This window comes from Tachypleus tridentatus, chromosome 10 (assembly GCF_004210375.1).
Source record: "Tachypleus tridentatus isolate NWPU-2018 chromosome 10, ASM421037v1, whole genome shotgun sequence".
Classification (NCBI taxonomy): Eukaryota; Metazoa; Arthropoda; class Merostomata; order Xiphosura; family Limulidae; genus Tachypleus; species Tachypleus tridentatus.
Window position 1 is genome coordinate 88,263,354 of NC_134834.1, and position 27,685 is coordinate 88,291,038.

General features: G+C 33.3%; 1 protein-coding gene across 2 annotated transcripts in view; it reads left to right on the forward strand.

Moving 5' to 3' along the window:
• The first annotated feature begins 9,308 nt into the window (after positions 1–9,308).
• LOC143229827 (uncharacterized) overlaps positions 9,309–27,685 on the forward strand; it is a 55,664-nt gene continuing 37,287 nt past the window's right edge. Inside the window, exons 1-3 of one of the 2 annotated variants that reach the window (XM_076462637.1) lie at positions 9,320–9,626; positions 11,353–11,395; positions 20,797–21,768. In XM_076462637.1, coding sequence (XP_076318752.1) covers positions 20,863–21,768 — 906 coding nt within the window. In that variant the 5' untranslated portion in view covers positions 9,320–9,626; positions 11,353–11,395; positions 20,797–20,862. Of the gene's footprint in view, positions 9,627–11,352; positions 11,396–20,796; positions 21,769–27,685 lie in introns of both variants that reach the window. The other variant, XM_076462636.1, reaches the window with a different exon arrangement.

Sequence of the window (27,685 nt, forward strand, 5' to 3'; positions counted from 1 at the left end):
AAATCTACTGTTCACAGCATAATTGCCAAGTTTAAGCTTACAGGATCAACTATTAACTTCCCTCGTTCCGGACGCCCCACCAAAATTCCAGAGAGAACTAAGAGGAAAGTTCTCAGAGAAGTTAGTAGGAACCCTCGTTTAACACGTAATGACATACAGAAACTGGTAAAGGAAACTGGGGTTGAAGTAAGCACCTCTACAGTTACGAACATGTTACGCTCTTTTGGGTTCAAATCATGCCGTCCTCGTAGAACTCCATATTTGAAGCCTGTTCATTTAGAAGCAGATTGAGGTATGCAAGAAAGCATGTAGATAAACCATTTACCTATTGAAAGAGTATCATTTGGTCAGACGAGACTAAAATCGAGCTTTTCGGCCACAATGATGTTCGCAATATTTTCCGTAAGAAAGGGGAACGAAATCTTCCAAAGAACACTGTCCCTACAGTTAAACACGGAGGTGGCTCGATCATGCTATGGGGTTCCTTCAGCTCTTCTGGTGTAGGCAGCCTTCACCGCGTCAACGGAATCATGAAAAAAGAAGAGTACGTTGATATGTTAGGCACTTATATCAAGAATGATGCTCGGAACTTGCGGCTATGGCGTCGTTGGATCTTCCAGCACGACAATGACCTTAAGCACACATCGAAATATGTGCAATCCTGGTTGCAGAGGAACCATATAAGCATTCTGGAGTGGCCATCGCAGTCACCCGATCTCAACCCAATTGAAAACGTTTGGCATGAGTTGAAGACCAGGGTTAATCAGCGTCATCCTAAAAACTTGCAAGAGTTGGAGGCGTTCTGTAAAGAAGAATGGAAGAAAATACCAGTCGAGTACTGTCAAACGATCATGGAGGGCTATGAGGAGAGATTGCGCCAAGTAATTCACCTGAAATGCTACACAACTGACCATTAAAGTAGACGCACGAACACTTTCTGCCCCTCCTATGTTTGGTTATTTGTTTATAAACAGTTTATTTGTCGTTCAATTCACATAAAACATTATGTAGATGTGTGTTAGTTTAATATTTATAATATACTCTACTTTCATTATTCTAATCGTGATACTTTTTAAGTTATGAGGAAAAAACTACTCACGACGCAGGGATACATGCACTTTCTGTCATAACTGTAAGCTTTCACAATTTACATATCTTTTATGTTATTGTTAAAAAGCTATTTAATGACATGACGTACGTATTTCATTTCATAAATGCCACGGTATAATTTATTTAATAATAGTGCTCGTAAATAAAAAACGAAAAAGTTCTAAACCGTGTTCTGTAAGATATATACGAATGTTTCAATTAAGTTTAATGCAAGTGTTTTGGTTTAATTAGTTTATACAGCGCGAGTGTTAAATGTTTCTATATATTTTTAAAATTTCAGTAAACTAGCTAACAACATTCACGTGTAGTGTTTCATTCTTTATTTGATGATATATGTCTGAGGTGTTATATTATTTTACTATTGTTTCATTTCTTTTTCTATGAGCGTATGCTCCACCTGCAGACTTAAAATGCATAAATTCGGATTTCGATACTTGAAGTACGGATAGCCAATTATGTAGCTTTCTGCCCAAGAACAACAAAACTGAATACATCTCTGGTGTTATGTTATTTTACTATTGTTTATTTTAATATTTTCCTGGGAGTAGTGTCTCTGGTGGAATATTTTACTATTGTTTCATACTTCTGTGTTAAAATAGTCTCAGGTGGAATATTTTACTATTGTTTCATACTTTTGTGTTAAAATAGTCTCTGGTTAAATATTATTTTACTATTGTTTCATACTTCTGTGTTAAAATAGTCTCTGGTGAAATGTTATTTTACTATTGTTTCATACTTCTGTGTTAAAATAGTCTCTGGTGAAATATTATTTTACTATTGTTTCATACTTCTGTGTTAAAATAGTCTCTGGTGAAATATTATTTTACTATTGTTTCATACTTCTGTGTTAAAATAGTCTCTGGTGAAATATTATTTTACTATTGTTTCATACTTCTGTGTTAAAATAGTCTCTGGTGAAATATTATTTTACTATTGTTTCATACTTCTGTGTTAAAATAGTCTCTGGTGAAATATTATTTTACTATTGTTTCATACTTCTGTGTTAAAATAGTCTCTAGTGAAATATTATTTTACTATTGTTTCATACTTCTGTGTTAAAATAGTCTCTAGTGAAATATTATTTTACTATTGTTTCATACTTCTGTGTTAAAATAGTCTCTAGTGAAATATTATTTTACTATTGTTTCATTTCATACTTCTGTGTTAAAATAGTCTCTGGTGAAATATTATTTTACTATTGTTTCATACTTCTGTGTTAAAATAGTCTCTGGTGAAATATTATTTTACTATTGTTTCATACTTCTGTGTTAAAATAGTCTCTGGTGAAATATTATTTTACTATTGTTTCATACTTCTGTGTTAAAATAGTCTCTGGTGAAATATTATTTTACTATTGTTTCATACTTCTGTGTTAAAATAGTCTCTGGTGAAATATTATTTTACTATTGTTTCATACTTTTGTGTTAAAATAGTCTCTGGTGAAATATTATTTAACTATTGTTTTTTTTTTCTCCCCACTTTCAGTCCGAAGGCTTATAATGCTAAAAACCGAGTTTCGATACTCATGTGAGGAGGAACTAAGATAGCTAGCTCATTGTGTAGTTTTATGCTCAACAACAAACAAACTATTGTTTCCTTTCTTCTGTTAATAGTGTAGCTGGCGGAATATTGTTTTGCTATTGTTTGATTCTTTTCTCTGGTTATTGTCTGTCTGTCTGTCTGTTATTTTACTTTTTATTTAATATGTTACTTAAACCTAAAACTTCCCGGATGTACATGAACAAATTCATATGCATTTTCAATTAATAAAAATAAATGAAGCAGTTTTCAACATTTTGTAATTAGTGTGAAAAACAAAATTATTTTTCTTAGTTTCATTAACAGACTTGTATGGTTAGGCCAAACGGAGTGTACTTTATACCGTGACTGTGTCTTATCATTCGTCTTAATTAATATCTTGAAAATCTCGAGGTTTTATAGTTAAAATTATGGGCTCAGTACCAACGGATAGCCTATAGTGTAACTTTGCGTTAAATAAAAAGCCAACGAATAAAAGATGTTAAAGCAATTTGAATAATAAACTGTGCAATATGTACTTATAATCAGTGATGTCGAAAAAACCCACTTGTAGAGAAATATATATGTACTTATAGTTTGTTCTTTACTATTTTCATGTTTACACGCGAAGATTTGTACCATCTAATGACAAATCCTATAAACAATGATCAACAGTTGGGATATATCAATCTATAAACAGCTTTTGATTGTCTTACAACTAATATTTCGTACTTACAGTTGAAAAAAAAGAAATCTTTAACGTACATTAAGGTTTGTTTGAATTTCGCACAAAGCTACGCGCGGGCTATCTCCACTAGCCGTCTCTAATTTAGTAGTGTAAAACTAGAGGGAAGGCAGATAGTCATCCCCACCCAACGAGCAGTGGGATTGACCGTCGCATTATAACGCCCCTACGGCCGAAAGGGCAACCATGTTAGGTGTGACGGGGATTCAAACCCTCGACACTCGGATTACCAGTCGAGCACCTTAACCACGTGGCCATGCCAGGCCTATAGCTTGAGGATTTAAAACACTTCTTAAGCTAATATAAAGACAACAATCTTGTTCAACTGGTTTTTCACGAACAAATAAAGGCTGGTTCACAACAATTTATTATAGCTGACTATAAAGATAATTACGTATAATAATACCATTTATCAAATAATTTGACAGTTTCTCTCTAAGATCTTTATGTTATAAATTGTGTGTGATTGCGATTTTATAAACACGATGTATCGAGATCTCAATTTCTTAAATTTGTGTTATGATGTTATCGAAAGTGAATGAAATAATGTAATATATATTTCATGTAAATGTTTCATGATTAAATTTGTCATTGTTGTTGCATACTAGTGTAATTTAAAATCAACTTATTTTATGTTCAGAAGATTTTCTCTGATTACATTACGTCACACAAATTTTGTTCCTCCGTAGTATGTGTTATTTTTTAATTGCTTATGTTGTAAAAGTACAGAAAATGGCCATTATTCCCTTTAAACTTTGCTTTTGTGACCTGGACAATGAAATTTAGAAATTAACCTTTTTGCTATGTAGAAACAGGCAAATTTGCACATTTTAATTTACATAAGATTTGAATCAAACAACGTATGAATCAAGATTTACATGCATTTATACTAAAGTTATACAAAAAATGAAAAAAAATGCTCAGAAGTGAGTAGTTTTTCGAGATTTGCGACTGTAATGTAAATCACTTTCACGTATCAGTCCCTAAATATAGTCTCCCATCATGTTTTCGTTATACGCTCCCAGGTCACAAAAGCAAAGTTTGAAGATAAAAATAGATCTTTTCCATTTACTTTAGACATAAGCAGTTGGGAAATAACACTTTCTGCCCATGAACAAGAAAAAGTAAAAATTTTATTACTTAGCGTTATAACTGAATGATTTATATCGTTTGGTCTTTGTTAACATAACCCAGATTATTTAACATTTTTTCACCCAACCCTTATCGGATTTTTTATTGTAGAATATTATGTCATTTGTATTGAGGATTTCTTAGTTAGGGCTTTGACTCTACTTTGCTGCTTAAAAGTATAAATACTGAATTATAGTCATTACATGTGTTATAATTTTGCTAAATGACATGTTACTGATCTGCCACCTAAGTTATTCAAACAACAATTCTGTCGGGTGCTTAAAAATGATTAATTCTACATCCTCCTGCGCATTACCACCCCTCCCCACACTCTCTACTCAACGGTTTCGCGGTAAGTCTCACAAGTATCTGATGATATATATATATAGTGGCCTGGCATGGCCAAGCACGTAAGGAGTGCGACTCGTAATCCGAGGGTCGCGGGTTCGTGCCCGCGTCGCGCTAAACATGCTCGCCCTCCCAGCCGTGGGGGTGTATAATGTCACGGTCAATCCCACTATTCGTTGGTAAAAGAGTAGCCCAAGAGTTGGCGGTGGGTGGTGATGACTAGCTGCCTTCCCTCTAGTCTTACACTACTAAATTAGGGACAGCTTGCACAGATAGCCCTCGAGTAGCTTTGTGCGAAATTCCAAAACAAACAAACATATATATATATAGTAATTTATTTAAACACGTTTCAAGCTATTGACCTTTCTTCAAGTATTATATCTTTGAGTAAAAGTCACGTAAGATACTCACACATGTTTTTAGGAATTTTTTCACCTTTTAACTCTGTACTGGGCTAGTCAACGGAATTCTAACTACAATTCTTTGTTTGGAAAATAATTATACCGTAAAGAGAATGGTACATTCGATTTTATTGACTTTGGTGAATGGTGATTTTGTTTCTTTATGTCGTGGATTCGGACATATCAGTCTCCAAGAATTGGTTTCTAATATTTTTAACGAGGCCTATTAGCAGAAGGGTCACGTGATTTTAGTTTTAAATGGCAATTCGGTTGATATACAGAAACATGTTCTGTATGCGTCCCAGAAGCTTAATTGCAGTAGCCTCAAATAGTGTCCATCTATCAAATCAACGATTGTTGGATACTTTGTGTTCTTCTTTCTCCCATGTCTTACTTTTGTTTATTTGTTTTTTAATTTCGCGCAAAGCTACACGAGGGCTATCTGCGCTAGTCGTCCCCAATTATGCAGCGTAAGACTAGAGGGAAGGCAGCTAGTCATCACCATCCACCGCCAACTCTAGGCCTACTCTTTTACCAACAAATAGTGGGATTAACCGTCACATTATAACGCTCCCACAGCTGTAAGAGCGAGCATGTTTGGTGTGATGGGGATTCGAACTTGCGACTCTCAGATTACGAGCCGAGTGACTTAACCACCTGGCCATGCCGGGCCATCAAACCATGGATGTAAATGTTCCGTTGGTCTTTTTACTCTAAGATATCTTGCACAACAAATGTTGCATAGTAGGGATAAATATCTTACTGGAAGATGAATTCCTGTTCATCCAACAGGTCTTGCGTTAGAGGGAATAACGATGGATAAGAATTTGCATGTACCAGTCAGTAGTCAGGATGCCATTAATGTTATGTAGACTTTCATCATTATAGGCTAAGATGCAGCTTACATTTCTATTAGTTTTTAACATAATACTTTAAAACGATACGTTAAGTTCAAAAACCTGTTCAAGCATTAGAAACAAATGAGCCTAAAATTTTAAGCCCACTAGTTTCTAAAGTTTCGCCAGCTTCCAGCTTTACACTGTAACGACATACGTATAGCATAATTTGTACACTGTGTTATTTAATGATAATTTTTGTAATGGTTATGTTGATAAAAACCTAGTTAATACACGTGTTCGTGATTTGTTATAGCATTTTAATAAAATATAAAACTGTTAAAATAAAATAATCGTTTGTTTTTAATTTCGCGCAAAACTATATCAGGGCTATCTACGCTAGCCGTCCCTAATTTAGCAGTGTAAGGCTATTGCAAAGGCAACTAGTCATTTCCATCAACCGCCAGACTACTTTTTAATCAACGAATAGTGGAACTGACCGTCACTTTATAACGTCACCACGGCTGAAAGGGCGAGTATGTTTGGTGTGACGGGGATTCGAACCCGCGACCCTTTGATTACGAGTCGAGCTATAAACAAAGAAAATTTGCATGATAAAAATGAAAGCCTAAACGGGGAAGTTTAATAAAGTTATCTAAATTTGTTTGTAATTAAGCACAAAGCTACACAATGGGCTCTCTGGGTTTTGCCTACCAGCGATATCGAAATGCAATTTCTAGTGTTATAAGTTCTGACATAATGCTGTACCACTAGGTAGCTCTTATACACTCTAAATAAGCTATTACCTTACAAGAAATTTAGTTAAGTTTTAAAAAAGTGGCTGGTATGATATAAAGGACTGTTTAGATATAATTAATTAATTTACTTCTGTAGTGAATATTTTATTATTATTTAGCTTTTATTACAAAGTGAGTTCAAAGCAAACAATTACTGGAAATTGTGTTTGTAACTCGCTGATGTTAAGAATATAGCAAGCAGACAATTTAGTGATAAACATATAAATAGTATGAGATAATCGGGAAACAGCAGAAAAACACAGACAGTAACAAAGGAGAGGAAAGGCACCGAGAAGGAAAAGTTGTGCGTGAAGTTAACTTCGGTTGAAGTGTTAGGTCTAATGATTAATATAGGCCTAATTTTTAGTATGTTAGAGTGAGATTAACAGTAGAAAAGGAGATATATAGAATTATCTATTTCTTCGAAATGTGGTTCTAAAGCAACTAATCAGCCTGAGCGCACGTTGACAAAGGAAGCGGAAAATAATTCGAAGAAACAAGTTTAAACGATTACTGACAGAGCAATATACGTCTGCGGTAAATCGTTTCACTATTATAAGTAAATTTTACACAGAATTTAGTGCAATAAAAATAGGAAAAGGTAATTTTTCATGTCAACCGAAATTCTAAAATAATTTAACAGTCTTAAGTGGACTGTTGCCAATATGAAGAGAATCGTATACTGTTTATAATATCCCTATTTTCTGTATAATGCAAGGAAAATCATTTTACATATGTATAACTTGTTCCGAATATATATATTATTTTGTGAACAAGTGAAGTGTGTAATGTTAACATATTGCTGAATTTATCGCCAACAAATCACAAACACCTACCGTCGAAGAATCCTAAGGCAAACAACAACAACAACACAGTATATATTTACACTATTAAGAAATACAAATAAAAAACCTCTTAACTGACAAACGGCGAGCACATACCTTAACATCCGACAAGGGCCATCCATTATGTTTGTTCATTGTTGATTTATATTTATGTGTAAGAAGTGATTCTTTAATTTTCCAATTTTAAGAAATCATCGTCTCTTGTGAAAATTTTAAATGGTACTGGGCAATCCATCTTTGGTATACCATGATTTTAGGTATAGAGGTTTGGAAAGTTAAGATAATTTTATACGATGTACTATTAAGAAACATTTTGCAAGTACAATTTCCAAACTTAACACTTTGAACATGAACTGTGATCTTAGAAAACTGTAGCCAAAGTTAAAAAAACAATAACAAATCTTTGGAACGATCAAAAGCCCTAATGGTACAACTGCATGTCTGAAGACTTATAACACTGAAACTGGGTTTCGATATTCATGGTGGATACAGGTAGCCCATTATAGCAGTGGCGTAGCGAATTTTCACTGGGTTGGGGAGTTTTTAAGAGAAGGCCAATAAATTAAAAAAGCTGAAATTGATCTAAATGTTTAATAAAATACGATAGTCTTTGAATAAGTTCGATTTTTTAATTGAAATTATTCAAAACAAGTTTATTATATATAAAAGTTGAAAAATGTAATCAATATGCCTAGAATTCTCAGAGGGGCCAGTTTCTCTTTAGCCCACCCTTGGCTACGCTTTCGTCTAAAGGTTGAAAATCTTCAGTACTATATTTCAACGTAATTTACCTTGTGAATCTCGTTTATATGTTTTCGCATCCTATTCTCATAAAAATAATTACAAGTTGAATATTTTTATACCAGTAGTCACGACAGTTTATAACTTAAATATTTGATTGATGATCTACAATTTCTAACACTGGTTACATTTTACAATACACAGCAGTTAGCCAGTATTAATTCAGATAAGACTTCGAGTTTGTGTGTGTTGAGGATTAAACAAAATCTCTCGTAATAAACATGCATTAATATTAACGTCTGTTGTGGATCAGAAGTACATTTACAGACTTATGCCGCTAAAATCAAAGGTTCTACTGACAGTAGTAGAATTGGTTCTTGTTTTGTCCACCAAGGATATCGAAAACCGATGTTTTGTGTTGTTATCTTGTAGACTTACTGCCAAGCCACTGGGGTACCCAGATAGATATATTGCAGATAGCCCATTATGTAGCTTTGCACTTATAAACAAAAAACAAGCAATTTTTTCACACAGATTGACATTGTTGGTTTTGATAGTTCTTATTTACCTAAACAAGAACTTCCCAACTGTGACGTTATTTTTGTTTTCTTAAAATACTGTCTGGGTGGATTTATAGCATTTAAATATTCATTATGGTGAATTTTAAATGAGCCTTCCCTAAACAAAAAAAGAAACGAGAAGGATGATGATTGAACATAAAAGCGAAAGCAAAAAAAGGTTTCCCACTTTTAGTGAATAATTTACTAGATTGAAGCTAGATGGCATTACTAACGACACTGACACATGCAGCTAAAGTTAAAATAGTAGTGTTAGTGTTACAGTTGCTGTTATTTACTATCATCTAATACGATCAGAAGGGCTTAGACGTTTGGGAAGCGTAACAAAGAAGGGACTGGATCAGTTCTGTGTTTACACTAGTTTTGATAAGGTATTTTGTTACGAACCAAATTCAAATTGACAGATGACATGCTTCTGCTTTAATATAATCCTAACTATTATAAACGAATGAAATTCACTGATATGATAATGATGACCTGAACTACTCAAGTAGAAGTGCAAGTTGAAGCAGTGGGCCAGTAGGCTTTACCATTACTGCATTAGCCTCGTACGACTAGAACGTGAAGCAAAGATTAGTAAGTATAACTTGAATTTTATAGACCACACAACAAGCTTTACAACCCACAAGTATGACTCTAGGACTAGTAGTACATCAGGTTAGCGTAATCGTAACATATCGCCCCAAATATTTTATTTTCTTTGAAGTTTTTTTTATGCTCATTTTATTTTTAACTAGGTTATATGTATAATACTGAGAGCGGTAGGGCTAAATCGAAATATTCCAATAATTTATATTGAGTAGCATTTTTAAAAAAGATTATAAAGATAAAGGTGATAATTAAAAAGCAAAAATAATGAATTACAACACAAAGTAATTGCACTAAAGTTAGATTTAGAATCAGGTGTAACTTTTGTTCCTTGAAACGCATCTTGAGCAAAGAACATTTAGTTCGAACACATTTCTGAAAAAAATGTACATTATTAATATGTGATTATGCAAATTACATATTATAATTGAAGTGTGTATGTAAATTTGCTTTAGTAATTTCTTAAAATTGACCTGAAATAAATAATTCTATTACTACTTAAAGAAATTGTTTTTTAAATATTATTTACCTCTATTGAATTTAATATTTCACTAATACCTCTTAATGAAGAGTTTTTTTTTTTAATTACAAGTTATATATATTTATATAAAGAAATCTTAATTTTAACGTTCTTAGTTGCTCAATAAAATTTTGAAATAGCAGTGAATTGTAGTTTTTATACCATATACAGTGGGAAATGTTAATAAGGAAAAATTTTCCAAGTGTATGAAAGAGAAAGTGATTTTGATGCTTTTATATTTGTATCCATATCTGTATTTTTATTTCCTGCATGCTGTTAGATATTACTTTTGTTGTAGAAAAAACTAATTATTAGTTGCACCAAAGGTTGTTTTCTAGATTTTAAAGCCACTGTTGGCCCTTTGTGATAAAAAAAAAAAGATGTAACTATATGTGTACATGTGAATTTATAAAAATTGTATGTACTCTTCAAACTTGATTATTTCTGGACCACTAAATTTATTATTATTAAAACCCATGGCTTTCTCCAGTTCATTTGACTAATATAAAGGTAAATAATTAAATATCTAGTAGTTTTGTAAAGTGTTTAGGCAAAAGTTATTTTTTATATAGAGGAATCTTTTGTATATTTTATTGCAAGTAATATTCTGTTTAAGACTTGTTTTTTAAAAATGTATCAACTGAAAGCTCATACTGATCAGACTCATCTTATGTTTCTGTTTTAGCTGTTTATTTGTTTATACAGCCTCACTTTCTAATCTTGATAGGCTGTTTTTCTCTCTGAACAGTGCTCTGTTGTTCTGTCTGAAAGTTGATTTTTGTCAAGCCAGATAGTTATGGAGTATGAGATATATATATTGTGTGGAAGATCAGTAGTGTAGTATAGGGTAGAAACACTTTAACATGACAAACATAACAAGATCTAAGACTGTATTGCTTGTACAGGTTTATAGTTTCTCAACCAATATATTCCAAACCATTCTAGAAACTAAAGATAACAGACTAGATAAAAAATACATACATTTTCCCACACAAGAAATAACAGAATGATCACCTTATTCCATATATTACACACAAGAAGCAGCCCATGTGTGCTATCAAGATGTAAGTTTACAGTGTACTCTTTCAATTTTCTGTTAATTAAATTCCCAATGAGTTGGAATATGGTAGTTGGCCAAGTTATGTAAAGATTACTTCCCCAAAATGTAATATCATAATGTATTTGTTATTACAGCTTGTTTAACTTAACTGCAGTGGCACAGAGGTTTAAATTTGGAGTAAGTATATTATTTCATATTGGTTTTATACTTTCATTTAGGTTATAAGTACAGAAAACATGTTTAATAATTTTGTATCACACTAACTGGTGATATTAATATTTTATTTTATAATCTCTCTTCTCAGCTGTTGAGGTTTACTTTATAGGCTTAAGTTTACTTGTAGGTAAGCAGTGTAAAGTCTATTGTGAAGTAAGAGTTTTTAATTTGACATATAATAATACCAAATATAACTAATGTGAAACAGTTTACTGATGTGAAGCATCTGTACCAATATTTAAAGATTTGAAATGGAAACAACCAATATATTGCTATTACATACTGTCTGCAGTTCATGCTCAGTTTTACTGTATTTTTAAAGAATAACATAAATACAATAACTATAGGAGTATGTTGTTTAAATATACCATCAGTTTATATAAGTATCCAAAAATAATAAACTTGTAATTAGGGAATAAAAGATGTAGTTTAAATGAATATATCTGGTATTGTTGCTGCTCCTGTGCTGGATATATCTGGTATTGTTGCTGCTCCTGTGCTGGATATATCTGGCATTGTTGCTGCTCCTGTGCTGGATATATCTGGCATTGTTGCTGCTCCTGTGCTGGATATATCTGGCATTGTTGCTGCTCCTGTGCTGGATATGTAAGTTATGAAATGTACATAGGGAGGAACAGCTTTGTAAATCTAATACTTAAACTTTAACATCATCTTCATGTAATAACTTACAATGTTTCATCATTAGAGAATAATACACATTTAGTCCATGCATTTTTTGGAGGAGGGGTTGGATAATTTTGAGATCTAACATGTACCTTACATGTTTACATGATTAAACATTGGTGTATCTTATTCAAAATAATTTTCATATTAAAAATATCATAAAGGATAATGACAAAGTTACTAAATGCCACTGTTTTACTTTTTTATTTTTTTTAACTTTAAAAACTATAGTGTAAGGTAGATAAAAGTTTGTAACTCTGTGGGGAGGTTATTTTGAAAAAAAAATTCATATAGTTAATACCTTTTATCATTCTCAAATTTTATGTTATATACAACTATATGAAAGAAGATTTTTGTTTTGCATTAATTGGAGTTGCTATTCAGTTTTTATGTTCATGTGCTATTAAAACAGTTCATGCCATTGTGGAAGGTGTATCATTGCTATTATTACCCAAATTACGTGATCACTGGAGATACATAATCAATCAAATCATAAGATTGCTGAAGGTGTATAATTACCCGAATGATATACCTTCCACAATCATATGATTTGTATAGTGACATATTTCCATTGACCAAATAATTTGCACACTGTGACCTAACTTCATACGAGTTGGGTGGAAAATGCCAAACAAGATATTAACATACTTCCATTGATCATATGACTTGAATGGTGAAATACTTTCAGCAGTCATATGGTTTGGGTAGTGATATATGTACAGTTATCATGTAGTTTGGGTGGTGACATACTTTCAGCAATCATATCATCTAAGTCATGGTATATCCCTGCTGATCATATAACTTGGGTAATGATATACCTTCCACAATAATATGATTTGGCTAATGATATAGCTTCAATAATTATATGATTTGGGTAATTTGACATGCTTCCTCATGAGTTGGGTAGAAAATGCCAAACTAGACATTGATATATCCCCATTGAGACCATATAACTTGGATAATGACATACCTCCAGAAATCATACGAGTTGAGTAGAAAATTGTAGGACAGTTGGTTTCACACAATAAATTCGAACATTACTTCATTGTATTTAAATAGAAGCGTTGCTAGGGTTTATTTCCATAGATTTATAATTATTTATGTAGCATGGTGTAAGAATAAATATTAAACGTAATAAGTAATAAGTGTAGTTCATTTTTATACTGCATATAAGAGTATGAAAGTTATATATAGTTTATTCTCCAACACGAGTTCTTCAGTTAAAACCATGTTATATATAGCGTTTTGTTTATAAAGGAAAACGTCAAGTTGCTATTTAGTCTCAAGAATTGTTGTGTAACATTGCGTTTTAGAGACTCTTTTTCAAAATTATAAAGATAGCTTTCTACAAACCAAGCTTAAATGCTGGCAAAAACTAACAAATAATAATTAAATAAAAAAAACACACACACACACACAAACTGACGTCACTTCGTAAAGGTTCCGCTTTAGGTGTAACTAGTGTCATGTGACCAAGTACGATGCCATTAGAGTTTATTTATGTTACCAGGAGATAACAAAAATGTTGTTTTTTTTGTTTTGTTGTTGTTCACGTATATGATTTGCACCGATAATCTTTACAAAATGCATGAAGGTATGGATGCTGAGGGAGGTAGAAGACCAGTGAGCCCTCCTATTTCATATTATTACGTATTTTTTACTGTGGGTTGTAACTGCCATTACGGTCTAGATTGTATACTATGAAGCCTTTTCTTGCAAGCTCTCTGTGAATGCAAAATATTTATATAGGGAGAATTTATTAAGAGCACCACGTTTGAATTAACATTGATTAGAAACACATTTGTTTTTATTCCCTTAACGGTTGTAGCCCAGAACATTAAATTGTTGAAAGTAGTGATAAACATTTGAAGGCGTTCTTGTAAATAGTTGATGTCCGAGACCCACACTGAACGTCACTTTCTTAGAAGTAACTTGTTCCCAACTATGGCACTTCGTGGGAAGTTAACTCGACCTACTCGTCAGCTGTTTATTTTCATGTATAATTCTATTGACAACTTTAGTACTTTAAAAAAGAAATTATGAGCTTTTGATTTTATTTTGTTGTATTAAAATATAGGTTAAAATGTGAACAGTACCGTAATTGGGCTTGAGGTTAATATATTTTTTTATGTATGAACATTTTTCAAAATATCTGATTCTTTTCTAAATCTCCTCTGCCTTTGTGTTTCTGTGAGTTCTGAAGTCGGTTATGTAATCATTCTTCCGTTGTTTTGAAATAATAAATCTTGTGATGACAATCTACTAGGTCTGTAAGTGTGACGAAACCATCTTTGCAACCTTCCAGTTTATAAGTAATAGAACTAATTTACCTAAGACTTTTGGGCCTGTCGTATAGTAAGACATTAGTTAGCAATGCGAAAAAGACGTTTATTTTAGAGTTGCATCACTTTTTATTCTTACGGTTTGAAACTATGTTGGAAGTTATGCTTAAAGATAAACTATTTCAGAAAAAAAATTGGGCTATGTTTAAAGTTAGAAAGATAATATATCGTAAAAGTCGTAGGTAAAAGGCGTGACCTAGTGGTTAAGGATAAAAAAGTTCCAGGCTGGAGTTTGCAATAAGTAGCTAAAAAGTTTATAGGGGTTGGCAAATTTTAAACGCAACTCACTTCACATATTCTGTTAAAACTAGCCCTAAGACGGTGGGTACTGCAAACCAGCTGCCCTCCTCGCGATGAGAAGTTTAATTATGGATGGTTATATATGAACGTAGTTACCTCAGAACTCAGTTTTGTTCAGGTATAAAATGCCAAGTATCTCAAAATATATTGTAGTGTACATATAATTTGGTTCGTTTTATACAAAACGAAATATCTCTAACAATAACCAAGTCTAATTTGAAAAAAAACAACAAAAAACATTGCAAGTATGAAGATTAAAAAAAAAATGAACACCTTATCCTGGTGGGGCTTTGTTTGTTTTGAATTTCGTGCAAAGCTATACAAGGGCTATCTACCGTAGCTGCCCCTAATTTAGCAGACCAATTTAGCATTGCGGACCATCGTGGCCTGGTGGCTAAGGTTCTTGATTCGTAATCTGAGGATTGCGGGCTCGAATCTCCATCATACTAAACATGCTCACCCTTTCACCCGTGGGGACGTTATAATGTTACGATCAAACCTACTATTCGTTGGTAAAAGAGTATCCCAAAAGGTTAGCGGTGAGTGGTGATGACTAGCTGCCTTCCCTCTAATCTTACACTGCTTAATTAGAGACGAATAACACAGGCAGACCTAGTGTAGCTTCACGCAAAATTGAAAACAAAACAAAACAAAACCATCCACTGTATTTCTTAGACTATTCGTGTACCAATGAATAGTGTGTTTGGCCGTAACGATATAATGTCTCCATGGATGGATATGTCTGGTGTGACAGGGCTTTGAACCCGCGACTCTCAGATTATGAGTCGAGCACCCCAACCACCTAGCCATGCAGTTCCGACTGGCGAAGCGTGATTTAATAAGTGTTTTATGTTTTTGTTTTTTGGAATTTCGCACAAAGCTACTCGAGGGTTATCTGTGCTAGCCGTCCCTAATTTAGCAGTGTAAGACTAGAGGGAAGGCAGGTAGTCATCACCACCCACCGCCAACTCTTGGGCTACTCTTTTACCAACGAATAGTGGGATTGACCGTCACATTATAACGCCCCCATGGCTGGGAGGGCGAGCATGTTTAGCGCGACGCGGGTTCGAACCCGCGACCCTCGGATTACGAGTCGCACGCCTTACGCGCTAGGCCATGCCGGGCCCAAGTGTTTTATGTGGTATTACATCACAATAAGTCTGAATGCGATGCTTTTCACAATACTGAAATATAATGTTTATTCTTATATTAAACACATGTTAGGTGTTATGCACAGTTCAAGATCCATACACGTTTTTCTTGAAATTGAAAGCATTTATAATATTAGTGTGAAATTATAAAAAAAAAAAAATTGTGTGTGTAAGAACACATGTGCATGAATAAGATATCAAAACAGTATGGAGATAGACAATAGTACTGTTAATAGGAAAGATTGTGCTTACGGTAATCCAGTTTAATCCTGGAATGACCTCTGGGTGTCCATGTAAATACCAAATATTTTAAAACACATCGAAATTATTTATGCGTCAAATTGCGCAAATGCCCATGATTGATTGTTTATACTGCCCCTAATACTATACAAGTCACACAAAATACCATTAGTTTTATATTAACCTTGATTGTTTATACTGCCCCTAATACTATACAAGTCACACAAAATACCATTAGTTTTATATTAACCTTGATTGTTTATACTGCCCCTAATACTATACAAGTCACACAAAATACCATTAGTTTTATATTAACCTTGATTGTTTATACTGCCCTTAATACTATACAAGTCACACAAAATACCATTAGTTTTATATTAACCTTGATTGTTTATACTGCCCCTAATACTATACAAGTCACACAAAATACCATTAGTTTTATATTAACCTTGATTGTTTATACTGCCCTTAATACTATACAAGTCACACAAAATACCATTAGTTTTATATTAACCTTGATTGTTTATACTGCCCTAATACTATACAAGTCACACAAAATACCATTAGTTTTATATTAACCTTGATTGTTTATACTGCCCTTAATACTATACAAGTCACACAAAATACCATTAGTTTTATATTAACCTTGATTGTTTATACTGCCCCTAATACTATACAAGTCACACAAAATACCATTAGTTTAATATTAACCTTGATTGTTTATACTGCCCCTAATACTATACAAGTCACACAAAATACCATTAGTTTTATATTAACCTTGATTGTTTATACTGCCCCTAATACTATACAAGTCACACAAAATACCATTAGTTTCATATTAACCTTGATTGTTTATACTGCCTCTAATACTATACAAGCCACACAAAATACCATTAGTTTTATTTTACCTTGATTGTTTATACTGCCCCTAATAGTATACAAGTCACACAAAATACCATTAGTTTTATATTAACCTTGATTGTTTATACTGCCCTTAATACTATACAAGTCACACAAAATACCATTAGTTTTATATTAACCTTGATTGTTTATACTGCCTCTAATACTATACAAGTCACACAAAATACCATTAGTTTTATATTAAGCTTGATTGTTTATACTGCCCCTAATACTATACAAGTCACACAAAATACCATTAGTTTTATATTAATCTTGATTGTTTATACTGCCCCTAATACTATACAAGTCACACAAAATACCATTAGTTTTATATTAACCTTGATTGTTTATACTGCCCCTAATACTATACAAGTCACACAAAATACCATTAGTTTTATATTAACCTTGATTGTTTATACTGCCCCTAATACTATACAAGTCACACAAAATACCATTAGTTTTATTTTACCTTGATTGTTTATACTGCCCCTAATACTATACAAGTCACACAAAATACCATTAGTTTTATATTAACCTTGATTGTTTATACTGCCCTTAATACTATACAAGTCACACAAAATACCATTAGTTTTATATTAACCTTGATTGTTTATACTGCCCCTAATACTATACAAGTCACACAAAATACCATTAGTTTTATATTAACCTTGATTGTTTATACTGCCCCTAATACTATACAAGTCACACAAAATACCATTAGTTTTATATTAACCTTGATTGTTTATACTGCCCCTAAACTATACAAGTCACACAAAATACCATTAGTTTTATATTAACCTTGATTGTTTATACTGCCCCTAATACTATACAAGTCACACAAAATACCATTAGTTTTATATTAACCTTGATTGTTTATACTGCCCCTAATACTATACAAGTCACACAAAATACCATTAGTTTTATATTAACCTTGATTGTTTATACTGCCCCTAATACTATACAAGTCACACAAAATACCATTAGTTTTATATTAACCTTGATTGTTTATACTGCCCCTAATACTATACAAGTCACACAAAATACCATTAGTTTTATATTAACCTTGATTGTTTATACTGCCCCTAATACTATACAAGTCACACAAAATACCATTAGTTTTATATTAACCTTGATTGTTTATACTGCCGCTAATACTATACAAGTCACACAAAATACCATTAGTTTTATATTAACCTTGATTGTTTATACTGCCCCTAATACTATACAAGTCACACAAAATACCATTAGTTTTATATTAACCTTGATTGTTTATACTGCCCCTAATACTATACAAGTCACACAAAATACCATTAGTTTTATATTAACCTTGATTGTTTATACTGCCCCTAATACTATACAAGTCACACAAAATACCATTAGTTTTATATTAACCTTGATTGTTTATACTGCCCCTAATACTATACAAGTCACACAAAATACCATTAGTTTTATATTAACCTTGATTGTTTATACTGCCCCTAATACTATACAAGTCACACAAAATACCATTAGTTTTATATTAACCTTGATTGTTTATACTGCCCCTAATACTATACAAGTCACACAAAATACCATTAGTTTTATATTAACCTTGATTGTTTATACTGCCCCTAATACTATACAAGTCACACAAAATACCATTAGTTTTATATTAACCTTGATTGTTTATACTGTCCCTAATACTATACAAGTCACACAAAATACCATTAGTTTTATATTAACCTTGATTGTTTATACTGCCGCTAATACTATACAAGTCACACAAAATACCATTAGTTTTATATTAACCTTGATTGTTTATACTGCCCCTAATACTATACAAGTCACACAAAATACCATTAGTTTTATATTAACCTTGATTGTTTATACTGCCCCTAATACTATACAAGTCACACAAAATACCATTAGTTTTATATTAACCTTGATTGTTTATACTGCCCCTAATACTATACAAGTCACACAAAATACCATTAGTTTTATATTAACCTTGATTGTTTATACTGCCCCTAATACTATACAAGTCACACAAAATACCATTAGTTTTATATTAATCACGCTAATTAAGTACTGCATGTTGCATGTGTTTTACGTAGAAAATAAATTATTTCACTTATTTTTTGCAGTGTATGTACACTGATTGTTGTAACTGGTAGAAATACAAAATTACTCAAAGCGATATAAAAACAAATTGGTGTTTTTCGTTTCTAAGCTGAAATTGAAACCTATTTGTTGTAACATATTGTAAGACGGTGGCTTACTGAAATTACTTGAATGTTAATCAGTGAATCGCTATATATGATTGTCTTCCATCGCTTAATATCACGTTCACATTTTATTCATTCAGACTAAAGGGATATGTAATGTTTAAAAAAATCTTATTCTATAGTACTAATCCTCTAGGATATATACAGCGTCTTGACTCGAATTCTGTGATTTTTCGGATTGTAATTTAAGAACTTAAAATCATAGTGACGATCATGGCCTTTCTTGGGCAGACGGAAAATATACGGTGTGAAATAAGGGTAGGGTTAAAAACATCAGTTTTGTAAATTATCGGAAATGAATTAATACACATTGGTAGAAATGATGTTTAATGTTTTGGGCTACGTATCGGAAGCTTCAGAGTTCGAGCCGACGATATGATACTGAACACGTTACTCATTTTCAGCTTTGACGTTATTAAAAAAAAAAAATGTGGCAGTCCAACCTGTAAGTGGCTGAAAGTAGCTATTTAAATGGCGGGCGAAACGAATTGCTTAGTTGTCCTTCACGAGGTCACAGTTCTAAATTATGGACAACTCTGCATGAAGCATGGGACCTCTTACCAGACCATCTGGCCAGTATGTTAGAAGAAATACCAAATACCGGACAGTGTTCATGTTATTATCAATGCATCATCTTTAGTTGATTGTAGTAAAGAATGAAAGAAGTGTGATTGTATCATTAAGCTATTTATTGTTTCTTAAAAATAAGACGTGACTAAGCGACTCATAGAATGGTTCTGAGTTTTCTTTTGTTTTTGTAAGTAAAAACTTTTAGCTCATAGCTCCGTCATCTCTTGATCGATCTGAGATCTAATTACAGTTTTGGACTTAAACTTTGGTTAAATCCTTTAGATTGATATATTTGACTACGCTCAGTGTATTATAGATTACTTTGATCCTGCTTAAATAATTTTAGTTTGAGGATAAGTTTGTAGAGGTCGTGATGAGTTATAAAATCTAATCGGATATATGTGCGTCCTACGTTTGATATTGCTGGAACACAAAAATATAACTAATATAAAGGGGAAAAATGCCTCGTAGATTAATTTACTCAAATCTTGCCTAAAAGAATTTCAAGTGGCGTGACTGTTACAATTTTCCTATTTTCCTCTACAGCTAAGCCTCAAGAATGAAATGTACATTTACTGAATTTTGAATGTTAAAATATTTTATACTTTCTGTAAATACATTTTCCATTAAAATGTAATGTATTCAGCTGTTTAATTTTCGAACCTGTATAACCTATATATCTAACCTTGGCAAGAGACACGATGACACGGTTACTGAATGGTTAACTGTGACTCAGCTCAGAGTTTAAATGCTTATAACTCTGAAATCCGGGGTTAATATTTTTTCGTATTTGTAGAAACAACATTAATCAGGGCTGACGTTACAAATTCTCATGTAATTTCTTGTAATTAAACTTTATAAACAGTGGTATTAATGTCACGTGCCTAATTCCAATTTATTAATTTGTTCAGATAATCTTTTGTCTTTGAAAAAAACGTGGAATCGACAAATTGAAAGGAAAGTGTAAAAACTGCCCAATGTCTCTTCGTATTTCTTCGTGGGGTCGCTCCTCTTCAATTGAGTGTTTACCCAGGAACTATAGACTCGAAAAGCAGTTGAATATACACAAATCCGAGAAAACAAATGAAATAACCTTCAAGGAAGTTGTGGAAATGGGCGACTCAGACAGGGATGGTAATGACTGCTTTTTATCAAAGACGTTTGAAACACGGAATAATGCTATTGAAATGAATAGAGGTGCAGACTTTGAAGATGTGACCAAAATGTTTCGTAGGTCGTTAGAAATAAGTGATCTTTACCTTCAAAGATGTAGTGTTGACAGTGGTCATGCTAGTTTTGACAGCGAGATGTCTCCCGATTCTCTGAGAAGTAGTAGCTATCCACTGGATGAAAAGGGGACTTCAGAATCCTTTGGACAATGTATTCAAATTTATTCTTCTCCGAGGTGTGTTTCTTCAACAGTTACTGCCCGCACACACAGGTCTTGCAGTACAGACTCTGCCATCGAACAGGGTAACGAAGGTTTTACACGTTTATCACTTCCGTTTGAAACCCATAGGAACACTTTTTGTGTGATGACGTCAGGCAACGATGAGAAAACCCGAGAAGAGGTTCACAGAAAACGATCTGTGACAATAATGCAGTCGGTTTCTTGTCCAATGCTTACAATGCCTTCGGTGGTCGTAAGTGACCATAGCAGTTTCACTGACAAGGATATTCAAATATCGGACGGGTACGTGAAACCTTCTCAGGATTATCTTCAGGTCACGTTGGACGATATAGCTGTGTGTGCCTCTAAGAATCGTCGTCTGTCGGATTCCAGTACGTGTTCATTCATCTCCAGTCTTTCTTCTGTCTCATTGGATGATGATGATGCTTGTCAAAGTGACGTCAGCGAGACCTCGGTAGCAAGTAGTTCCAAGGTAAGGGCAGAATGTTTTTAATATCTATAAATTGTATATTTTTAGTTGATAATACGGTACCAAAACTGAGACAGTGGCTCAAGTGCCTGAACTACTGAAAATGTTTTTAGCATGTATGCTTTGCAGGAGGGATTATCCTGTGGATCTGTAAAGTGGAATAAACTATCATAATTGTTTATATTTACTTTCCTTAAAATGAAATTAAGTATTTAAAAAAAAAAACAGTGGCAGGAAATTCTTTTGAAGAAAACAACAAAAACTATTGGTTATCTAACCCTTTGGTCGGTGACGGAAATGTTCGTTATGATCAAATTTTAACGCTAGTAAAATCAGTTATGTCTATTTGTTTTCTTTGGAACGGGCCTTATAACCATAAATTTCTAAGCCATAAACAAAACACATTAACATGAAACAAAATACGTTGCCTATTGCTAAAAGGGATCCTAGGGTACAAGCTACAATGTGGGATTATAAAATGTATCCTAGGTTTTGGAGGTGACTGCGGAATTAGGACCCAAATTGCGGTGGGGATACACCGTCTATCAGTTTTAATTTCCATTTCGCTGGTCTCACATGAGAAAATTAGAAATTAGGAGAACGAAATGCGGGTGCAAAAGCCTACAATGCCCCACATCTATATAACCCTTTACTGTCTGCAGACAGTTGTGGGAACGTGACTGCGCTTCCAAGTTAAAATAAAAAAAATATATAAACATAAAAGAATGAAAAAAAAAAGTAAATAAAAAATGGTAGTACCTTATTTTGAGTATGTAGATGGAGCTAAGAAAGTGGCACCAATTATTTATATATATATAAGAAATTCATTTCTCTCTGAATGTAAGACGAATACATTATTTGTACGTTCATACAGGAGTTTCATTTCGTTTACTAATAATCAGATAAACAGTGATTTTCTTTACCATTCTTTCTAGGTCGAGCATGGCCAGGTGGTTAAGGCACTCGACTCATAATCCGAGGGTCGCCAGTTCGAATTCTCGTTACACCAAACATGCTCGCCCTTTCAGCTGTGGAGGCGTTATAATGTGTCTGTCAATCCCACTATTCTTTGGTAAAAGAGTAGCCCAAGATTTGGCTGTGGGTGGTGATGACTAGTTACCTTCCCTCTAGTCTTACACTGCTAAATTAGGGACGGCTAGCCCTGTGTAGCTTTGCGCGAAATTCAAAAATAAACAAACCTTTCTTTCTACTGGTCTTGCTCCCTCCCCCAGAAGTGACACAGCGGTACGTCTACGGACTTTCACTGTTAGAAACTGCGTTTCGATACCCGTGGTGGACAGAATTGTTTTGTTTAAATTCAAACAAACAATCTATTGGGTGGTGTCTCCTGGTGGACCAGCGGTAAGTTTATAGACTTACAACGTTAAAATGCGGGGTTCTATTTCCCGCAGTGAATACAGTAGAAGTCAGTATAGCTTTGTTCCAAAATTGACTGAACTAAGTTTCGTGGCTTAGTAGTTAGCATGCCTGGACATTGAATCCAAGGTTTCATGGTTCGCATTCCATTACCGCGTAAGCGCGCTCCACATCTTGAGCCTGTTTGTGCACAATAAGAGTGACGGCTAAGTATCCCACCTTTCAGTTGAATAAAGGTAGTGAGGTGGGTGCTAATGACAAGGTCCATCTAAGCTGTGGTCGTCCGTCATGGATATAGCTTCCCATCAGTCCAGTTTTTCATGTGTACTGTCTCCATTTTATTCCTGTTTCCGCTGCTCCATCTTTTTCTTTACCTTTCCTTAGATCATTTTTGTATCCTAGGTTTTCATTTCATTTTTATTAATGTCCACTTATTATTCTAATAGGTTGCTACATGCTCAACCCATTTCCATTTAGTTTTTAGAATGAACCTTACTGTTTTTGTGTTGTTTTTTTTATTCTGTTATTTCTCCATTTGTCTTGTGGTATATGAAATATTTTGCTTTATATAGTTCTTTGTGTGGAGTGTATCTTTTTCCTTATCTCTTTTGCTAGTGCCCGTGTTTGGCCACATGTCGAGGTTGGTAATATAGAGTGATCCCTTATCATTTTCTTCAAAGTTATAGGGATATCTTGATAATGACAAGTTAGTTGCCTTCCCTGTATTTAATCAGTTCAGTATCAGGGACGGCTATGCCCTCTTTGGGCAGCTTTGCACAAAATTTATGAGTAATTGAACAAACCATAAGCAAGAAATTAAGAAATACTTTGTTCTGGCTACAGCATTGTAATTATTGTTGTTTACTTAGCATACATCTGTAGAGGAAGAAAGAGGGACCGATACTATTTCTTACATCATGGCTGTACAAGTTTTCATTTCGATAACGTATTACTATCCTATTGTGTGTATTTATCATTGTGTAACTTTTAAAACTGCTGTAGTTTTCAAATGAAAATAGTTTACATTGAAATTATGAAATTACCGCTTTTTACAGTTGTTATTAATTTTTCTTTTAATAAGCATTGATTAGAACAAAGTTTTTTTGTGTTTTTGTTTTTTTGCCAGACTCTCTTTGTTATGTTGATGTGAGGATTGAAGATATAGTTTCTGGTTTTAAATAATTTATCTCAAACTGCAGTTGTAAATGTTTGCTATCCTTGTCAGTTACTTCGGGTCATTTTTATTAGTTTAAGCTGTATGAAAGTAATGTTATGACTCGGGCTGTCTAATGGGTTAAGTAAGTGGCAGATGACTGACAGCCTTTAATAATCATATAAACTTGGCGAGTTATTAGTCATGAAAATAATTGAGTACTAACAATATAGTTTTTGTAAATTCATTAAGCCAGCAGAACGATTTGCAACAGTTCACTTAGAAGCTCAAGTATTTATATTAAAAAACAACAAACCTTCAGCTTGTCTCGCACGTTTCTTTATATTGTTGAAATATTGACATCTACATTTTATATCATAGAAATGGTACAATTTCTAACAATTATCGTGACGCACTCTAACGGATTTTTTATTATATATATTTACTTTAATATCGACGTTTGTGCAAGTTAATCTATACATAGAAATACATAAAACTTATTAAATGTGTATTGCGAAATTCCATCCTATTCCCTAAATTTGTTGAAAATTTTCGAGTGTAAGAATCAGCTATATGTATTTGACGAAGTAGTGTCGTATTGTTGGGCTAATTGAAATTTCTAGGATCTCGCCTTATCTTTTATAAACCGACAATATATGTTGTTGGTTTGCTATAGTTGGTATACCATAAACCTTGGAATTTATGACTCTGATTAACGCTTAGTAATTGGGAAATTGCGTATATCTGACCAGGAACGTTTATAGATTTCGAACATTAAAAACTGTATAATTTCAGCAGATTAACGTCGGACGTTAGTATTTTTACAAAGACATAGCATAACTTCAGCAGTAATGTAACAGCACGAATTTCACTACATGATCTAAATAAAATTTTTTCACTCACTGCTATAGAAACTGTGTGTTCTTCTCCAGAGTGCTGCCATGAAAACGTGCATAGCTCTAAATTTAAAATTATTTGGAAAGTACCTTGTTGGTAGGTACAAGTCTCAAAGCCTAGGAAGCTCTTAAGTTTAGCGAGAATGTAATTCATGTAACTTGCAACTGATCTCCTTATAAAACCCTTAGAATAAATATTGGTATTGATAAACTACTAACTTACTAATAAACAATAAAATATCATGAGGTTACAATAATCTTTGGTCATGCAATGTACAATTTATTCAGTTCAATTCCACATCCAGAACAGGTTATTTTTCGCCATGTTTAGTAAATTAGTAACCCTCACTTGTTACAAACTGCTGCTAAATTAAAACTCTTAATAATAAACTGTTTCATTGGTTCAGATTCATTCAATACTGAAAGAAATTGTTTCAAGTGCCCTCAGGGATTCGTATTTTCCATGGAGAATAAAATTTTAACTATATCAATGGTGAAATTTTTATTTCAGGTATAACTTAAATAATTTTAAATATTTAGTGTACATTTGCTATGTTTTTACATTTTAATTATAACAATATTTAATGTTAGTTAAATATTTTGTAGTTTCACTACAGAGCCTCTTGGCCGGCATGGCCAGGAGGGTTAAGGCATTCGACTCGTAATCTGAGGGTCGCGGGTTCGAATTCCGGTCGCAACAAACATGCTCGTACTTTAAGCCGTGGGGTCGTTATAACGTGCAGTCATACCCACTATTCGTTGGTAAAAGAGTATCCCAAGAGTTGGCGGTGGGTGGTGATGACTAGCTGTCTTCCCTTTAGTCTTACGCCACTAAATTAGGGACGGCTAGCGCAGATAGCCCTCGAGTAGCTTTGCGCGAAATTGAAAGAACAAACAGAGCCGCCTATAAATCTAATTAAATTCTAGGAATATTCATGTGAAATCATATTATGAGTTTAGGGTAAATCATATGTTATAAAAATATTACAATTTGTTCTGCTGAAGTCACGTTATATTAGAACGAGTTTGAGGCTGCATCACGTCCTTAGGTCATGCCGCCACATCCGTACATGCCAGTTCTAACGACCTTACATTTTGAAAAAAAGCTCGGCAGGGTAGTTTTTATTCCAAACGACCTCGTCTCCGGATGTACAACGCTAAAATCAGGGGTTTGATTCTCATCGGTGGACACATTAGATAGCCTAATGTGGCTTTGCTATAAAAAAACAAACAAACACCCTCGACGTTAGGCTGTCATGCCCAATGTACACCACACTTCCATGTAAATCTTCCTTCATCCGTTTAGTGGTTTTCACGCGAGTTGCTGAGTTATATACCTAAAATCGTTTTGATATAGTATACTCAATTCAGTTATTCTAAAATCTAATACAATAAACATTAATTAAGATAAAAGTAAAAACATGTGTTTAACTGTGTACGTTTTCCTTTAAATGATATAGAAGTTACCTAACTATTCAGTAATATTAGTGTTAGAACTTGCTACAAACTACAGCAAATGATTAGGTTTAATGTGTATTATATTGAGTATAAGGAAGCTGCAGGTCATAACTGTTCGTAATCAAATGTGTGTGTGTGCACACATACAACAAAGGTAGTTATGATTCAGGCGCGTGTTTTGTCTGTTAATTTTCTTGAAATCAAATATGCGTAACGGTTATGATATTGGGACTGCCATGGTTTGGAGCTTTTAAAGTTTTATTTAATTATGGTGTCACCTATTGGTCAAAACCGGATTTTTGTCTCCGCCTTCACTGTTTGCATTTTTTTTTATAGTCGTATACAAATAAGGTAAGTGTATATTAATATTAATGATGGTAATGCTGGTAACTTTTTAGTATTTATGAAATATGTTATATAAAAGAAAAAAAAACGTAGTTAGCTATATGAACGCCATATAAAGCGAAATTGTGTACTGACTATTATAGAGTGGCATTGCGTGTAAATTTATTTTTGTAATAATTAGAAATACGTTTCATGATGTAAATATATTTTTATGATATAAGGTTGATAGGTACGAGTTTTTGAAATATTTTCTTCTTAAAGATGTATTATTCAGAGAACGTTTTATGTATAAAATACATCACGAAGTGCTATTATTGAACAAGTTTGCGAGTCTTTGAAGCAGTCCGTTAAATTTGCAACTGGCTTTCTAACTGTACAATTAGGTTTAAATTATATGATGCTGAAATTAGCGTACAAGTTTTCCTTATCATGTAAACTAGTGACTTCGTGTGGACAAGCTTAGGCCTAATGTTAATAGTACATTAAGACTTTTTAATTTACCAATTATTTGAAGGTTTTCAATAGGAATCTACAAATGTTACCCTGCTAGGCCTACCGAGTGTGTTTTCAAGTTGGATTGCTATGGAAGCCTTCCTTTTAAGGTTTATTTTCCCCACGTATCATTCATATTTTAGTATTTTATTTTATCGTGTGGTATTCTCTGGAATGATAGGTTATTTAAAGTAGTTCG